This window comes from Eleginops maclovinus, chromosome 18 (assembly GCF_036324505.1).
Source record: "Eleginops maclovinus isolate JMC-PN-2008 ecotype Puerto Natales chromosome 18, JC_Emac_rtc_rv5, whole genome shotgun sequence".
In the NCBI taxonomy this organism is placed as follows: domain Eukaryota; kingdom Metazoa; phylum Chordata; class Actinopteri; order Perciformes; family Eleginopidae; genus Eleginops; species Eleginops maclovinus.
In genome coordinates this window covers 25,340,503-25,355,016 of record NC_086366.1, presented here as the reverse complement: position 1 = coordinate 25,355,016, position 14,514 = coordinate 25,340,503, and the positions used below count along the sequence as shown (strand labels likewise).

The following is a 14,514-nucleotide window of genomic DNA, read 5'->3' as shown; positions in this document are numbered from 1 at the left end:
CACGTTCAAAAAATGTTTACTTTAAAACAAGGAAGCCGGAACTGTTAAAATGCTTAATCATTTTAGGATTCATTACAGCACTCCTGTTGAGCTGCCTGGTTATATGAGAACACTACAGAAGAGGATTAGGGCCACATGGGACATTTTGTTTTTCTGATCACAGGTTAATTTTTTATTTGTAGCGCTGAGCAGGGCCGTAGCACCAAATTCTGGGCCCATACACAAAAAAACCCGATGGGCCCCCCACCCCCTCAACTCACACACTCCCCACCCGCCCGTCTGCCAAGGGCCTTACCCCCCACCACAATGGCTATATCTAACCATTATGATTTAACGATAATTCACAAGTCTACTTAAGCTACTGTATAAGAAAACACAACCACACAAGACTGTATTTACCCATTATATTTATTAGAGAACAACAATTTGGCAAATCTTCAAATATAATAATAATCATAAAAGGTAACCAAACAAAACATGACTCAATCGTCATTTTCATGTAAAGAAACAAAAAAGGCAAAAACAGATTTCAGAATCAGAATCTTTGCACAAATATTCCGGTTTACTCTGCAGAAAATGCCCACTGACGGGTCTTCATGCTGGCAAAATCACTGATGAGTTCCTTAAAGTCCAATACTCTTGCCAATGTGCTTTCAATGGAGAGAAGAGCAAGACTGTTCAGTCTATCTTGGTACATGGTGGACCTCAAGTAGTTTTTAACCAGTTTCATCTTGCTGAAAGCACGTTCTCCACCAGCAACGCTTACAGGTAAGGTGCAGAAAATCCTCAATGCAATGCAGATTTCTCCAAAAATGCTCTGTAGCTGCAGGTTATATATGGCATTAGCTGAAGAGGTGACAGGTTGTGAGGAAATGTGGCTTCATGTATTATTTTTAGGTGCAAAACTTCATTCTCAAAACCAGCTGTGAGATCGTTGGGATATGTTCTTGTCAGAGTCCGCATGATACTTTTGTTTGTTCTTCTGACATGGCTTGTTGCAGCTGCAGGACCACTTTCTGTGGCAGTTTCTGGAATGTGTTTCACAAATGATGTTTTAGCAGGCAGCTAGGATGGATGTTGGCCATTGTGTAAGCTAATATGACGTCTGGGAACTAGCTTATGCTATATATTAGTATTCATCATGTAGCCAGCATAATAACGGCTTAGTATTCATTTCATATTTGCTTGCTTCAAATCAGTAGCCTTCTGTTGCAATATAATGTTCACTTTATTTATCCTTTATGCCAACTTAACCAAGGCCTTATTGAAAGTGTAGCTCTTGGATAGCCTCTGCTTATTTTAGCAACGATAACGGAGGACGTATGGCACCTAATAATGCCGTTTCATCTTGTGTGTTTAAACGTTTGTGCTCACCTTTCTTTGCAAAGAAGTTCGTCAGAACTTGACTTCCTTCAATTTGCCTCCTCTCCCTGTCTTTTCTCTCCTTTCTCTTTTGAGAACCAGACTTACATTTTTTACGCTCTGACATCTTGCATACCACCGACACCGACACCGAGTCACCGTAAGCATCAAGTGTGGACTGAACCATCTTGCGCTTTTCTCAAGGGGTGTTCACAATAGTGTAGTGACAGCAGATTTTACTTTTTTGGAATAATATACCATAAAATGTATAATAACGAATACGTTAAGCTTGCATTTAGATTGATATTTATCATGAAATTTAGTTGAACAACAACAAAAAATACTTTGAAAAAAAAAAAATCTAAACTTCCCATGGGCCCCCCTCTGCCTTGGGCCCCCCCACAGCTGTGGTGGTTTACCCCCCTGTGCGACGGCCCTGGCGCTGAGATTAAATTCTGAATTAGTAAAAGAGAATACAGAACTCTGACTTTAAACTCAGAATTGAAAAAAAGCCAAAATTGTGACTTTAATTTCAGAATTCCAAGAAAGAAGTCAGAATTCTGCGTAACAAAATATATTCAGACTTTTATTATTAGAACAAAAAAAAAATCACTTTTGGTCAGATCTTTCAAATCCTCTTCCCTAGAAAACCATACGCATGTTTACCAAAGATTTATCACACTGTGTGTTGCAGATTGTGCCCCCATGTGCAGGACGAATGCACGAGGGGTGCAGAGGAAAGATAAATCACCGTGATGGACCTTGCCGATTTTCTCAGCTCCTCTTGGAGTTGAATGTCACCTCAGCCGAATGCAATCAGAGAGGAGGAAGTCTCAGCTACAGATGGCTCTGAGTCGCTGCTGCCATGACAACTGGTCATCTGTGTGTACTATGAAGTGTATGAAAGCTCTCTGTATTTATGTGTGTGTTATAAAAGGTAGTGTTTGTCAATGGTCATTCATATTGCGCTTTAATCCATTCACACACCAGTGCTGCTACTATGAGGAGTGTTTTTGACATGAGGACAGGTGGGGATCAAACCACCAACCTTGCGATCCATAGATAACCTTTTTATTTTTTGTGGACCATATTTCCAGTACTGACTACAGATTTGATACCAGTGCATAAAAATAATAATAATAATCATAAGTCCATCCACAAACTTCCACTGGTCCAAAACTCTGCAGCCTGCATCATCACCAGAACCCCCACCTGTTCTTCAGCAACTTCATGCTGCCCGTCAAATACTGTATCGATTTTAAGATTCTGCTCCTTACTTTAGAGTCTATCCAAAACCTCACTCCTCTGCACCTCTCCGACCTCCTAACACACCCACCCGCACTCTTAGATCTTCTGCTTCTATCCACCTCACTGCACCACCTTTCCACTTAACAACCATGGGGTCCGCCGCCGTGATCACAGGTCACATCCTCTGCTCTTATTGATGATACGGTCTTGTTTTTTGTATTATTATTATCCGTGCTACAAACACAATAAACTGGGTAACACTTGTCTTCCTGAGTCCTTGCAAGATGAGGCGTTAACGCAGCCAATCCACTCCAGCCTCCTGAGATAATATCTGAAGTGCACTTGTGATGCTGAACAACATCATCAAGCCAGAATTAGACATCAGCCTTGCTTCTTTTTTTTTTCACCAATTGCCTTCATCTACTCACTTGTGTTCTGAGTCAGGGGCCAAAATAAAAACTAAGTTAATCATCACAGAATTTGGCAGAAACCAGGAACATATTTTAGGTTCCTAATTCAATATCGACACGGACCAGGGCTCATTGACATCCTCAGTTTCATCCAACTCGCAGGGACAAACAGGAGACTGATGAGGAAACAACATGCAGACAGAACACAGCAAACTACAAACTGCCACTGTGAGAGCAAAAGTGTTGTTGACCTAACGCACAACACAAAGATGTTCAACCAGTAAGTGGCCAAAAAGAAAAAAAGTGTTTACGGTGTGCCATTGAAAATGCAAAAGGTGAAATAAACGTTTGTACCTCAGAGCTGTTGTTGTGCAGAGCAGTCACCTCGTCCTCCTCCTGTTCCTTCCTGTTGGTCTTACAGGAGCCACCACTCTTACAGTTCCCGCTGCAGCGCTTCTTCTCTCCCTTGGCCAGGGCCTGGAGGCGGGTCAGGAACTTCACCTTCCAGGCCAGGAAGTCTGCCTGAACGCTGCCATTACGGCTCTTCGCCACATTACAGTCACCCTCTCCCCTGGTCAGGATTCGCATGCCACTCAGCATCCAAAGCCACTTGTCCACGTTTTTACCCACCTGGTGAGGAAAAGAGAAATAGAAAGAAAGTTACTGAATGCTGAGCAAGTCGTTTGGACTATTCTTCCAACTTCTGAGCTACATTTGTTAATTTTCTAGTTTTAGACATTTGTTGAATAACCGTTTGTAAAGCACATCTTTCTGATAGTACTTGATATAGTAGATTACCGTGTTATAGTGGCCGACATAGACAGAGTTGCCGAGACCAAACACTGCATATCTGAGGCCTTTCAGGTAGGTCTTCCCGTATCTGAAGTCAGTGGATGCCTCCTCCAACCACTTGCAGAACCACTCTGCGTTCTCCGTGGGGGTTCCGTCAGTGTAGGTGGCCACGAGGAACACGCACACGGACATGTTGGTGCACTGAATGGAGAGGTAAACACAATGCTGTAAGCCATATCCAAATAGAGACAAATCTTGCAAAGCAATCGAGCAGCAAGAAAAGCTCCAGGAAATACAACAAGCATACTGTACATATTGGAATCAGAACATGGAATTGGAACCTGGGATTTGGAATTGAAAAATGGAATTGGAATGTGGAATTAGAACTTGGAATTTAAATTTGGAACTGGAACCTGCAATTGGAAATGGAACTTGAAATTAGAACCTGGAATTAGAAACTATAATTAGAAGCTAGAATTGGAAATGAAACCTGGAATTGGAGCATAGAATGGGAACATGGAATTGGAACTTGGAATTTGTAATTGGAACTTGGTATTGGAATTGGAATGCTGAATGAGGAATTAGAACTTGGAATTTAAATTTGGAACTGGAACCTGCAATTGGAAGCAGGAATAGGAAGACCAATGCTGGACTAATGTTCCAGGATCAACTGCTTTAATGGATTTAAAGTTGATACTGCATGCTTGTCCTTTTCTGATTAAAAAGTGTTTTCTTTCCTGCTGTTTCCTAGATCTCATATTCATCTCTCAATGCACCTCACTATGCCCACAAAATAAAAAACAGGAACACTGATTAAAATATCCATCTTACTCAGCTGAGCAGGATCTGTGTAACACATTTGTTTTCTGTGCCAGCCTTGGAAATAACCAATCAGTGCCCAAAAAAATGAAAGGAAAGATGAGCAGGCACATTACAGATCTGGGGCTTACAGCACCTTTGTTGTCAAGCTTACAACAAAAAGAACCAGTTGTGATTTATTTTACTTTGATTAATTTTGCTCTAATTAAGCCTTGCAAGTTAGCATTGATGGGTCTTACACTTCTAGATATTTAATTAACACCCTGGAGCAGCGTCTTAGTACATACAGCAACATTTAAGAGAGGCATTAATTAGTCAGTGAAATTACACAACGATTAAATTAGGGGAAGTGAAAAAATCTCTTACGTAATGTTACAGGCTTTATGTCTCTACACAGTGATGTCTTACTGTCCTTCACCTGACTCTGGAACCGGCTTACCTCATCAGAGAGTCGATCGTCTGGATCGTAGTCTTTGATGTCGATCACCTCTGCTCGAATATTCAGAGTCTTCACCTCCTCTGACAGCTCCTTTGCAAAACCCTGAACAAAGTGTCAGTCATTTCCCTCATGATGTATGTGCTGCCATCGCCTATAGGCTAATGTATGTTACACACACCCTGGATAAAAAATAGGTTTGTCTTTCATTTTCTGCCACTATCCTGCAGTGCATCGAGCACTTTTATGTTTTGTTGATGGAGCTTTTTTACTGTTACAGCACACTGTTCAACAACCTGGCTAAATCCATTCTGCTTCATTCTTTCGCTAAAACGTTTTGGTGCGTTCACACCAGCGATGAACCGCTCTAGAGTTCACTAGCAAGCGGTCCAGACCAGAGTCCAGTTCTTTAGTTCACATCAGAGGTCTCAGACTGCGTTTACACCAACCCAAATGATCCGCACCAAGGGGTTAAATGCACCTGGGTACAATTCAACCGGACTAAACGAGGCTGGTGAATACGCTTGCAAACAAATCCAGTCTACAGATAGTATTTCAATATTTCTTATCAAAAAATATACTTGTTCAATATTTATCTTTATTTTGCACTGCACTTCTTTATAAATGAGAATATATATATATTTTTTTTTTTTTTTTTTTTTTTTTCGTTGTTAATTCACACAGGAGAAAAAGAAAAATGTGCCTTACCAATAGTTATTTCATTGAGACAATTTATCGATGGAATTACCATTATTGTTATATATTGATTTTTATCATTATCAGAAGATTTTCAGAAGAACCATACTATTATTAACACTACTAAACACTATGTGTACCTTTGCCGTTCCAGTTTGAGAGCCGTAGAAGATCTTAACTCCTGAAACGTGGACCACAGTGTCAGAGTCTTCAGTTCTCTGCACTGATTTGTAGACATCTTTGGAGAAGCTTGTCTAAAAACACACAGACAAGGATAATTATTGCAAAGACAAATATGTGTGTTGCATGTGGAGGTTCATGTATTACAAGGACAATCCCAAACATAATAAGCACTATAACCTATTTACACAACATACTATACCCTGCTGTTTACATATCTGATTTACTTTTACTTGTATCATGCATCACACTTTTATTCTTGGACAGGAATTGTACACACCTTCTTTTTCTTACTTTCTTTTTTAATGTATGTATGTATCTTGTATTTTTAAATGGTCTTATTCTAGTGTAGTATGCTTGTTGTGTATGTATAATTTCTTATAATTTAGGTATGAGAGCTCAATGCAAGAATTACATTGTACAGTGCAACAGCCTGTTATAGTCAGTGGTGTAAAGTAACTAAATACATTTACTCAGGTACTGCACCTAGGTACAAGTTTGAGGGACTTGTACTTTACTTAAATATTTCAAGTTTTTGCTTCTTTGTACTTCTATGTCTATATATGTGACATATATACACATACATAGTACATAATATATGACAATAAAGTATCTTGAATCTTGAACTGAGAACCAGCAGCCACTGACTAAACTGTTCAGCAATTCAAACAGGAGCACACAGAGGTATGAGCAGGTAACACCTCACCCTCTTCAGAGCCACCTTCAGGACGAACCAGACCCCGAAGAGGAGAGCAGCAGCGGAGTACAGGTACAGCCGGTGGTACCATACCAACATAAGATAGCTCTCACCGGGACAGTGAGCATTCTGTGAGCCTGGAGGGAAATACATCAAGTTTGGGTTTTTGGGGGGATTTTTTGAGAAACAATATGAATAATAAAGGTTAATAAACTTCACTATGTGTACAAATTCACTGTAGCAACAGAGGCTAACCAAAAAGCAGCAACAGGCTTTAACAGGATGTATCCCCAACCTTAGGTCACCTGCCCTGAATAAAGGCGGTTGGCTAGCACACATGCTAGTTAACAATAGTACAAACACTAGCAGAAACAGGCTGCTAAGCTCGTTTCCTGTTCCGATAACACTTTAAATAAACATACCTTTAGTTTCCGATGCAGACGCACTACTTATGCAGAGCATGATAGTCTCGAAGGTACTCAGCGTAGCTGTAAATTGTGTGTTAATGTGAAAAGTCATTTGCAGCTGATGTTGTGTGCAACCATGTTGTGTGGCATGCCGGGAAGTGCAGTTCTCTGTTTTGTTGTGACGCTCAAGGCGGTCCATGCGGCATTCAAAAAAAGTGATATTATGGCAAAAATACTATGGATATCTCTCATTCAAAACTCACTTTCTCAAGTATGGAGAGAATCGTGTTTCTTCTGCTCATGTTCCAAATAAACACACGTATTAAATAGTCCAATCGTTTTTGCTTGCTTCTGTTTGGTCATTTAATTTTGAAAGTAAGTACCGGAAGTGTGACTATACCACCACCTCTAAATTAATTTACACTTGACTAATGAAATGCTGCAACTCCATATTTTAAATAAATATGTTTAAAATAAAGTAAAAGACGCGTCTTTAAATATTTTGCAAATAATTGACCCTGCTTAAAATTTATTGCATGATTTAACCTGAATATTGACTATAGATGTGAACTTTGTCATTCGGATAGAGAAACGATATTAAATCCCTCTTTTCACTGTGATTATTCAATGGTAGCTTTTGGACAGTTATAAAAATGTTTTACAAATTGTAAATTGGGTATTAATGTTCATATTTATTTATTTGATGTGATGTTGTATTTTGTTTTATTATATTTTGCAACTACCAACAATACAATGAGATACTTTGCGTTCTTTTTGAATCTCTCTCAAAGTCCCCTCCTGAAAGTTTTTCTGCTATTTAAAAAAAAGTATTTCTTCATGAGACTGATATTGTTGGACAGAGTATTTTAAAAGGATATTGTAGACATGATATCAGCACTGCTTCCAGTCAGTACTCCAGCAGCAGCATTTGTACCCCTCAGAAAGTCTTTCGACTGGCCTGGATAGCAAATAGACACACCCTTGTTGGCCTCTATGATGCTGCTGTCTTTAATAATACGATTTTTCTCTGCCCCTAGTTTATTCCTCCCAGATTCATCAGTCTCATCTTTGCCTGCTTACCACCCTGAAGTGAAATGGGTCTTTGATTATGGACAGTTTTTAATTTATTCGTATCTAAAATTAGAGAGACGATAGCTCATATATGAGATTTCAAAAGTATTTTATTTTGAATCTGTACATAAGAATGTCCTGATTTTCTCTGAGTGGCTAGTTGGGGTGGCCTGTTACCACCCTGGAGTGAAATTATTATTGGCAAATACCATATTCACAAATCAAAATGGTCGGACACGAAACCCTGCTTTAATCGTTTTGTTATGGAACTTGAAAAATAAGGCACCTTATTGGACAACATGAAAAACAGAAAAGCTGCAAAAACCTTCAACATTTCAAAAAAAAAACATTATATTTCTTGCGCTTGTGTGTAAAAATATTCAGTTTTTACTTTCTATGGCAATTTTTGTTAAACTTCTTTGTTGTAAATAATGGGTACCACATAATTAGAAAGAAACAATAATAATCAGCTTTAATAAATATTCCAGTGCACAAAAAAAAATGTTCTACATAGACATTAATACGTAAAGCCATATCAAATCAAACATTTAAAGAAACTCTATAACACAAATGTTAGGCACAGGTAGAGATTACAACTCCAAATTCATAGCTATTCGTAAGTACTTTCGCTATCTGGTGGTCACAGTGTGGCACTGCATTTCATTAGTTAAGGCGCCCACAAAATAAGATAGAAACACTTCTGATTAACACTTTCAAAATAAAACGTTTAAAATATTTATAAGTGCGTAGTTATGAGAATACATTGTCTCTTAATAACAGTATATATTTTTAACTCGTATACTGATTTATATAATTTCTTTAATATTTCATGAATTCCCCTATTTTTAAAAAACTAGCATGACCCACTAATCGACTGAAGAAGCAACGCGGAACTGTTGTTTGACGTCGTTGTTTCACAGCGGACACTTATTGCCAACGCACATTTGGGGCGCATTGGCGACGCAGTTATCTGACAGCACTACTTGTTTTTGTCAACAGCAGCTTCAGACAGAGCAGGTCTGTCTCATCAAACTTAAACATGTCTATATTCACGCCAACAAATCAAATACGGCTGACTAATGTGGCGGTGGTGAGGATAAAGAAAGGCGGGAAGCGCTTTGAAATAGCATGTTACAAGAATTCGGTGGTGAGCTGGAGAGCAGGAGCGTGAGTAACATTTGTATCAAAAATCCAAATATTTAAAGCATTTTGGACCAACTGGTTAACTTAATATGTCTTTATTTGTCATAAAATCAACAGACCTTCGCAGTTTTTCTCCGTAAAGGTCACTGCGATGCCTGTCATGCCGTGTTATCCACCTCTGAAACTCCGTTTTATTTGACTTTCTTCCAGAGAGAAAGACCTGGATGAGGTTCTGCAGACACACACGGTGTTCGTTAATGTGTCCAAGGGTCAGGTGGCAAAGAAGGATGACTTGACGAAATGTTTTGGGACAGAGGATCAGACAGAAATCTGTAAACAGGTCAGAAATGAGTTTGTGCTCGCCTCTTATTAGCTGTGGAGTATTCCCTAAACCTCACCTAATGCTTGATCCCCTTCTCTGGGACAGATCCTGACCAAAGGGGAGCTTCAAGTGTCAGACAAGGAAAGGCACTCTCAGCTGGAGACGATGTTTAGGGATATTGCTTCTATTGTGGCAGAGAAGTGTGTCAACCCCGAGACGAAGAGGCCATACACAGTCAGCCTCATCGAGGGGGCCATGAAGGACATCCACTACTCTGTGAAGGCCAACAAGAGCACCAAGCAGCAAGTGAGGAGCGGGGATTTCAATTCTGATTAAGGATAAAACAAATAAGTGGAAAATATTTTGGATGCACAACATTTTATTTCATCTGTTAGTTTGATGTATTAACATATAGTTATGTAGACCTGTAAACATGTACTCCAATTGAAATGTCATATGGTATGTGTATGTGTTCTTGTGTTGCGAGGAGAAGTTATTGCATTGTCGCTGCTTCGACCCAAAAAAATGTTATATTTTGCTTTATATTAATTGTGCAGTAGTAAGACTAACTGACTCGGCTGTTCCCAGGCTCTGGAAGTGATCCGGCAGCTGAAGGAGTCCATGGAGATCCAGAGGGCCCACATGAGGCTGCGCTTGGTGCTGCCAGCCAAGGATGCCAAGAGGCTGAAGGAGAAGCTGAAGCCACTGCTGCAGGTGGTGGAGAGCGAGGACTTCGACGAGGAGCTGGAAATGGTGAGGGGAAAAGAGATAAATACTGAGCTCCAGTTTGGCCGGTTCACACTGTTAGTCCCAATTCCAAACGGACCCTTACACACTCCCATGGCGACGAATAACCTCTGTCTGTAGTCTCTCTGAAAGGTACATACAGCAGCAAGGTTCAGGATAAACTCGTTTCTTGTAGTCATGGTTATACTTCTCGAATACAAAATGATACATTCAATTATAATAAAACTTTCATTTAATGGCGCTTTAATCTTGTGTTTTTCAGCTGCTTTCTTTAGTTCCTGTAAATATACCAAACTTTACAAATGCACACGTTTGCTGTGTTAAAGACACAGGTCCTAAGTTTAAAACTAAACAAAATACAATGTAATCCTGATGTTAATGATGTTTGACATTTTTGAATCTCTTTTCATTTTGCGCAGTTTACTAGTAAATGTGTGCTCGGATCTATTTTTTCACGCTGTGTTTCATGAAGGACACAAACGGCATTGCACATTGTCAGATAGGGCAGGTTAATCAGGACTGATGCAGACTTTCAGTTGGACCCCCGCTTACACCCCCCCTAGTTGGTTTGGAAAAGCACTGAAAGTGGCAGACCTTCACAGAATGGAGAGAGAGAGAGAGGGTGTAGGGGTCTGAACAGGGCCTTTTTCTCTGCCTCCCGTTTGCTAAAAGTGTCTCCTCTGTATTATTTTTCTAGATTTTTCTTTATTGACTTGAACTGAGTTTATCAGGTTTACTTTTGGTTCATTTTTAGATGTAAATAAAAGGAGACAAATAAAGTTGCTTCACTGTTATCACCTTTTTTTTTTTTTTTTCAATAGAATATTAAATAAATATATCAGATATCAGGGTTGAAATAAAAAGTGAAAACATTAACATTTTTAATGTTTTTATAATAATAGATTTAATTTAAATAGCGCCTTTCAAGAGACCCAAGGCCGCTTTACATGGGGTAGGGAAAGAAAAAGAAAAAAAGTAGGGTGATGATTTTTACTTTATAATCTATATTAGATTAGATTTGTTTCTGTATTAACTTATGCCTTTATTCCCGCCCCCCCTCAGGTGGTTCTGGTGGACCCCGGCTGCTTCCGGGAGATTGACGAGCTGATCCGCTGTGAGACTAAAGGCAAAGGCTCTCTGGAGGTCCTCAGTCTGAAGGATGTGGAGGAGGGAGAAGAGAAGTTCTAGGAACCCCCCCCCATCAGGACTGTCATCCACATTGACACGCTTCACGGCGGCACACAGGCTGAAACCTCTCCGAGGGACTATATTTTTGAGGAGACTCGTGCAAAGTTCAGCCATTCCTCTTTCAGAGTGTTCAAACATAGGAGTTTAACTGGAGGAAAGGTTGTGCCAGATGCTAGGTGGAATGTATTTTGAAAATTTATTTGAGTATGTAAATTAATTTGTGTTACATTTTACTGAACAGTAAAAGTTCTGGCCTGCAGTGACTTATTTATTCAGCATCACAAACCCAGACTGCGTGCCATATAGTCGCCCTGAAATCCCAGTGATACGGATAATTACCTTAACCTAAAACTTTATATTTTGTCATAATGAATTGTTTTTCTCTGTAGTAAATAAATATTTAACTTGAAATCTTCTTTGTTGTGTTTACTCGGTGAGTTTCCTCCTACACACACACACACACAATTCATTTTAAAGACAAAAATCTGAGTGTTGCTATGTTTTAACTGTAAGGACAGAGAAGTACCCCTTATCAAACACTGCTACACAATATAAAACCATACATGTATTATCTTTAATGTAACATTCAAACCTCCGCTCCCCGCATGCTCACCTCCACCCGACGCTCCGACCACATCACCCTATCCTCCACGACCTCCCCTGGCTGCCAATCAAACACCCAATCGACTTTGAAATCTCACTTCCCACCTACAAAATGCTTAGCAACCTTGCCCCCACTACCCCTGTGACCTCATCCAACGACACACACCCACCCAACGTTAACATACTGCAGCCAATCAGAACCAAGCTCCCATCCTGGGGCGACAGGGCCTTAGCTGCAGTCTCCCCCTCACTCTGGAACCCCCTCCCCAGTCACATCTGATCTGCCAAATCTCTCACGTCATTCAAAACTCACCTTTTCAACTCCTAATCCTCTGACCCCTCCCCCCTATTCCACCTAGTTTAGCACTGTTTTTATTTATTTTTTAATTGCTTGTAACGTGCTTTGAGCACCAAGAAAAGTTCTATATAAATCACATTTATTATTATTATTATTATTATTATTATTATTAATAATATTATTATGATGTTGCATATAGTATTTATTTTACAAATTAAATGTGGATTGCTCCTACAAAGAAGTTCCAAACACGGTCCAGAAGGATATAACTGCAGAAATATGTTTCACTGTTTTTAATACTCAGGTTGAGATGAACTATTCATTTATTCCAGAGAACAGAATCAGAAAAGTGTGAAATATAGCTTTAAAAACAAAACAGCAATTGTGTCATCACTCATTAATACTCAAAATAGACATCTATGTTGTGTTTGAATTGGTGGCTCACCCTGTTTAATCCTTAAGTGCTCTGTGGCATGAGTCAAAGAACTCCTGTAAACATGTCTCAGTCACTTGCAGAGCTTTATTCCAGTGTCTTTTTGTGCAGAAGAATTCATTTTGGGTGAGTTTGCCGCCGCCAAACTCGAATGTAGTGCAATGTATCTGTGCAATATGGTCTTTAGTTTAGTATCAATATTCACTCACATTAAAGGCATAATGAGTAATCAGAGGGCAGTATGTGTTAATGTCAGTTTGGTATTAATAATGGCATTAAATAGAGCAGAAGTGTGATTCTACAGTGCTATTAGAGGGGACATGAGGATTTGGCTGTAAGACAATGCTACACAGTGTTAGCTTCAACAGAAACAGATACAAAACAGTAAAAACAAGAACAATAAAACACGACACAGCACTTTCTACTGCTAAGTGAAGTCAGTGCATTCTCTCTCATTATGTCCTGCTGTTATAGCCCCCCACAGTTATACTTCACAGTCCCCTCACACGGGCCCTGATTGGCGCTCGTACTGGCTCTGTGTGAATGCAGTCCTGTGGATGCGGCTCAGCGGGTGGCTGGCCTCCTCCTCTGGACTGGAGGGCCCGCTCCCTGCAGGCGGCGGCACCGGCCTCTCACCTGTGGGGCACCTGGTGGTGAGAAACACACCACCCGCCAGCATCAGAGCAAAGGAGATCCACCCCAGGTAGAGTGCAGGCCCCCAGGCTCTCCTCAGCAGCGAAGCCCCCTCTAGTGGCTGACTGGTGTGATGGCACGTCCATGCTGTGGGAACCAGCAGCAGGATCCCAGACAAAACAAAGAGCGCTCCAGAAAACACCTTGACCTGTCCCCTCAGGGGAAACCACACCGCCCCCACCGCTCCGATCACCACAGCAAAAGCCCCAGCACCGACGGCCGCCATGATGAGGGCTCTCCACGTGCGGAAGCTTCCAGAGAGAGACATTAGAGACTGGTAGAAGGAGCAGTGCAGGCTTCCATCGTGGGCCAGGTCCCAGTGATCCCATTCCAGCCACACCCCGTCCCAGTAGGCAGGCAGCGTGGCTGTTTTATTGTCCATGGTGCCGCTCACCGTCCACAGGGCCAGGCAGCGGGTCAGGATGGCACACAGCCACCCGGTGGCGGCCACACCGAGGGCAGCGAGCTCCAGCTGCCGCTCCATGACTCGGCCTGCTCCTCCTCTGCACTGCAGGCCCGGCGTTCTAACCAGAAACAGCTGGCTGCTGGGTGCGGTGTGTTTTTTTAGACTTGTGTGTGCATGTGGGGAGAGCCCGTGTGTGTGTGTGTGTGTGTGTGTGTGTGTGTGTGTGTGTGTGTCTGTGTGTGTCTGTCTGTCTGTCTGTTAAGAAAGGGGAAACCAGTTCTGTGGCATTTATGAAGAAAAGGCACGGCCTTGCTGCTGCTGGGTGGAGGAGGTGGAGGAGGGAGATTCCTCTGTTTGCTCTGCCATGGTTTCAAAACAATCCCTTTCTCCCAGTTTGTGCGGAGGGGAAAACAAAGCGTCCACTGTGCGATCATTTTCAGACGCTGTGTCACGTTCTGAAAGGGAACTCGGTTTAAAGAGCACAATATATTAACTTTATTGGCTCTGTTGCTCACACATGTACAGTAGCAGGGGATCTCCTGGTGTATGTGTGTGGGGGGGGG

At 41.1% G+C, this 14,514-nt stretch overlaps 3 protein-coding genes across 3 annotated transcripts in view; 1 reads left to right on the top strand and 2 right to left on the bottom strand.

Moving 5' to 3' along the window:
• Positions 1-7,195, bottom strand: part of tyw1 (tRNA-yW synthesizing protein 1 homolog (S. cerevisiae)) — an 88,264-nt gene extending 81,069 nt beyond the window's left edge. The window contains exons 1-6 of the mRNA XM_063907686.1: positions 7,063-7,195; positions 6,650-6,777; positions 5,904-6,017; positions 5,071-5,172; positions 3,819-4,013; positions 3,375-3,650 (exon numbers count right to left, since the gene is read on the bottom strand). Coding sequence (XP_063763756.1) covers positions 3,375-3,650; positions 3,819-4,013; positions 5,071-5,172; positions 5,904-6,017; positions 6,650-6,777; positions 7,063-7,159 — 912 coding nt within the window. The 5' untranslated portion in view covers positions 7,160-7,195. The remainder of the gene's footprint in view (positions 1-3,374; positions 3,651-3,818; positions 4,014-5,070; positions 5,173-5,903; positions 6,018-6,649; positions 6,778-7,062) is intronic.
• Positions 7,196-9,025: 1,830 nt separating this feature from the next.
• sbds (SBDS ribosome maturation factor) lies at positions 9,026-11,929 on the top strand. Its single transcript, XM_063907804.1, has 5 exons — positions 9,026-9,285; positions 9,472-9,601; positions 9,689-9,889; positions 10,172-10,336; positions 11,393-11,929. Exons 1-5 carry the CDS (start codon positions 9,158-9,160, stop codon positions 11,516-11,518), a joined length of 750 nt encoding a protein of 249 aa, XP_063763874.1. The 5' UTR covers positions 9,026-9,157; the 3' UTR covers positions 11,519-11,929.
• A 768-nt stretch (positions 11,930-12,697) lies between these two features.
• LOC134879845 (claudin-4-like) lies at positions 12,698-14,189 on the bottom strand. Its single transcript, XM_063906385.1, has one exon. It carries the CDS (start codon positions 14,027-14,029, stop codon positions 13,355-13,357), a length of 675 nt encoding a protein of 224 aa, XP_063762455.1. The 5' UTR covers positions 14,030-14,189; the 3' UTR covers positions 12,698-13,354.
• Positions 14,190-14,514: the final 325 nt, after the last annotated feature.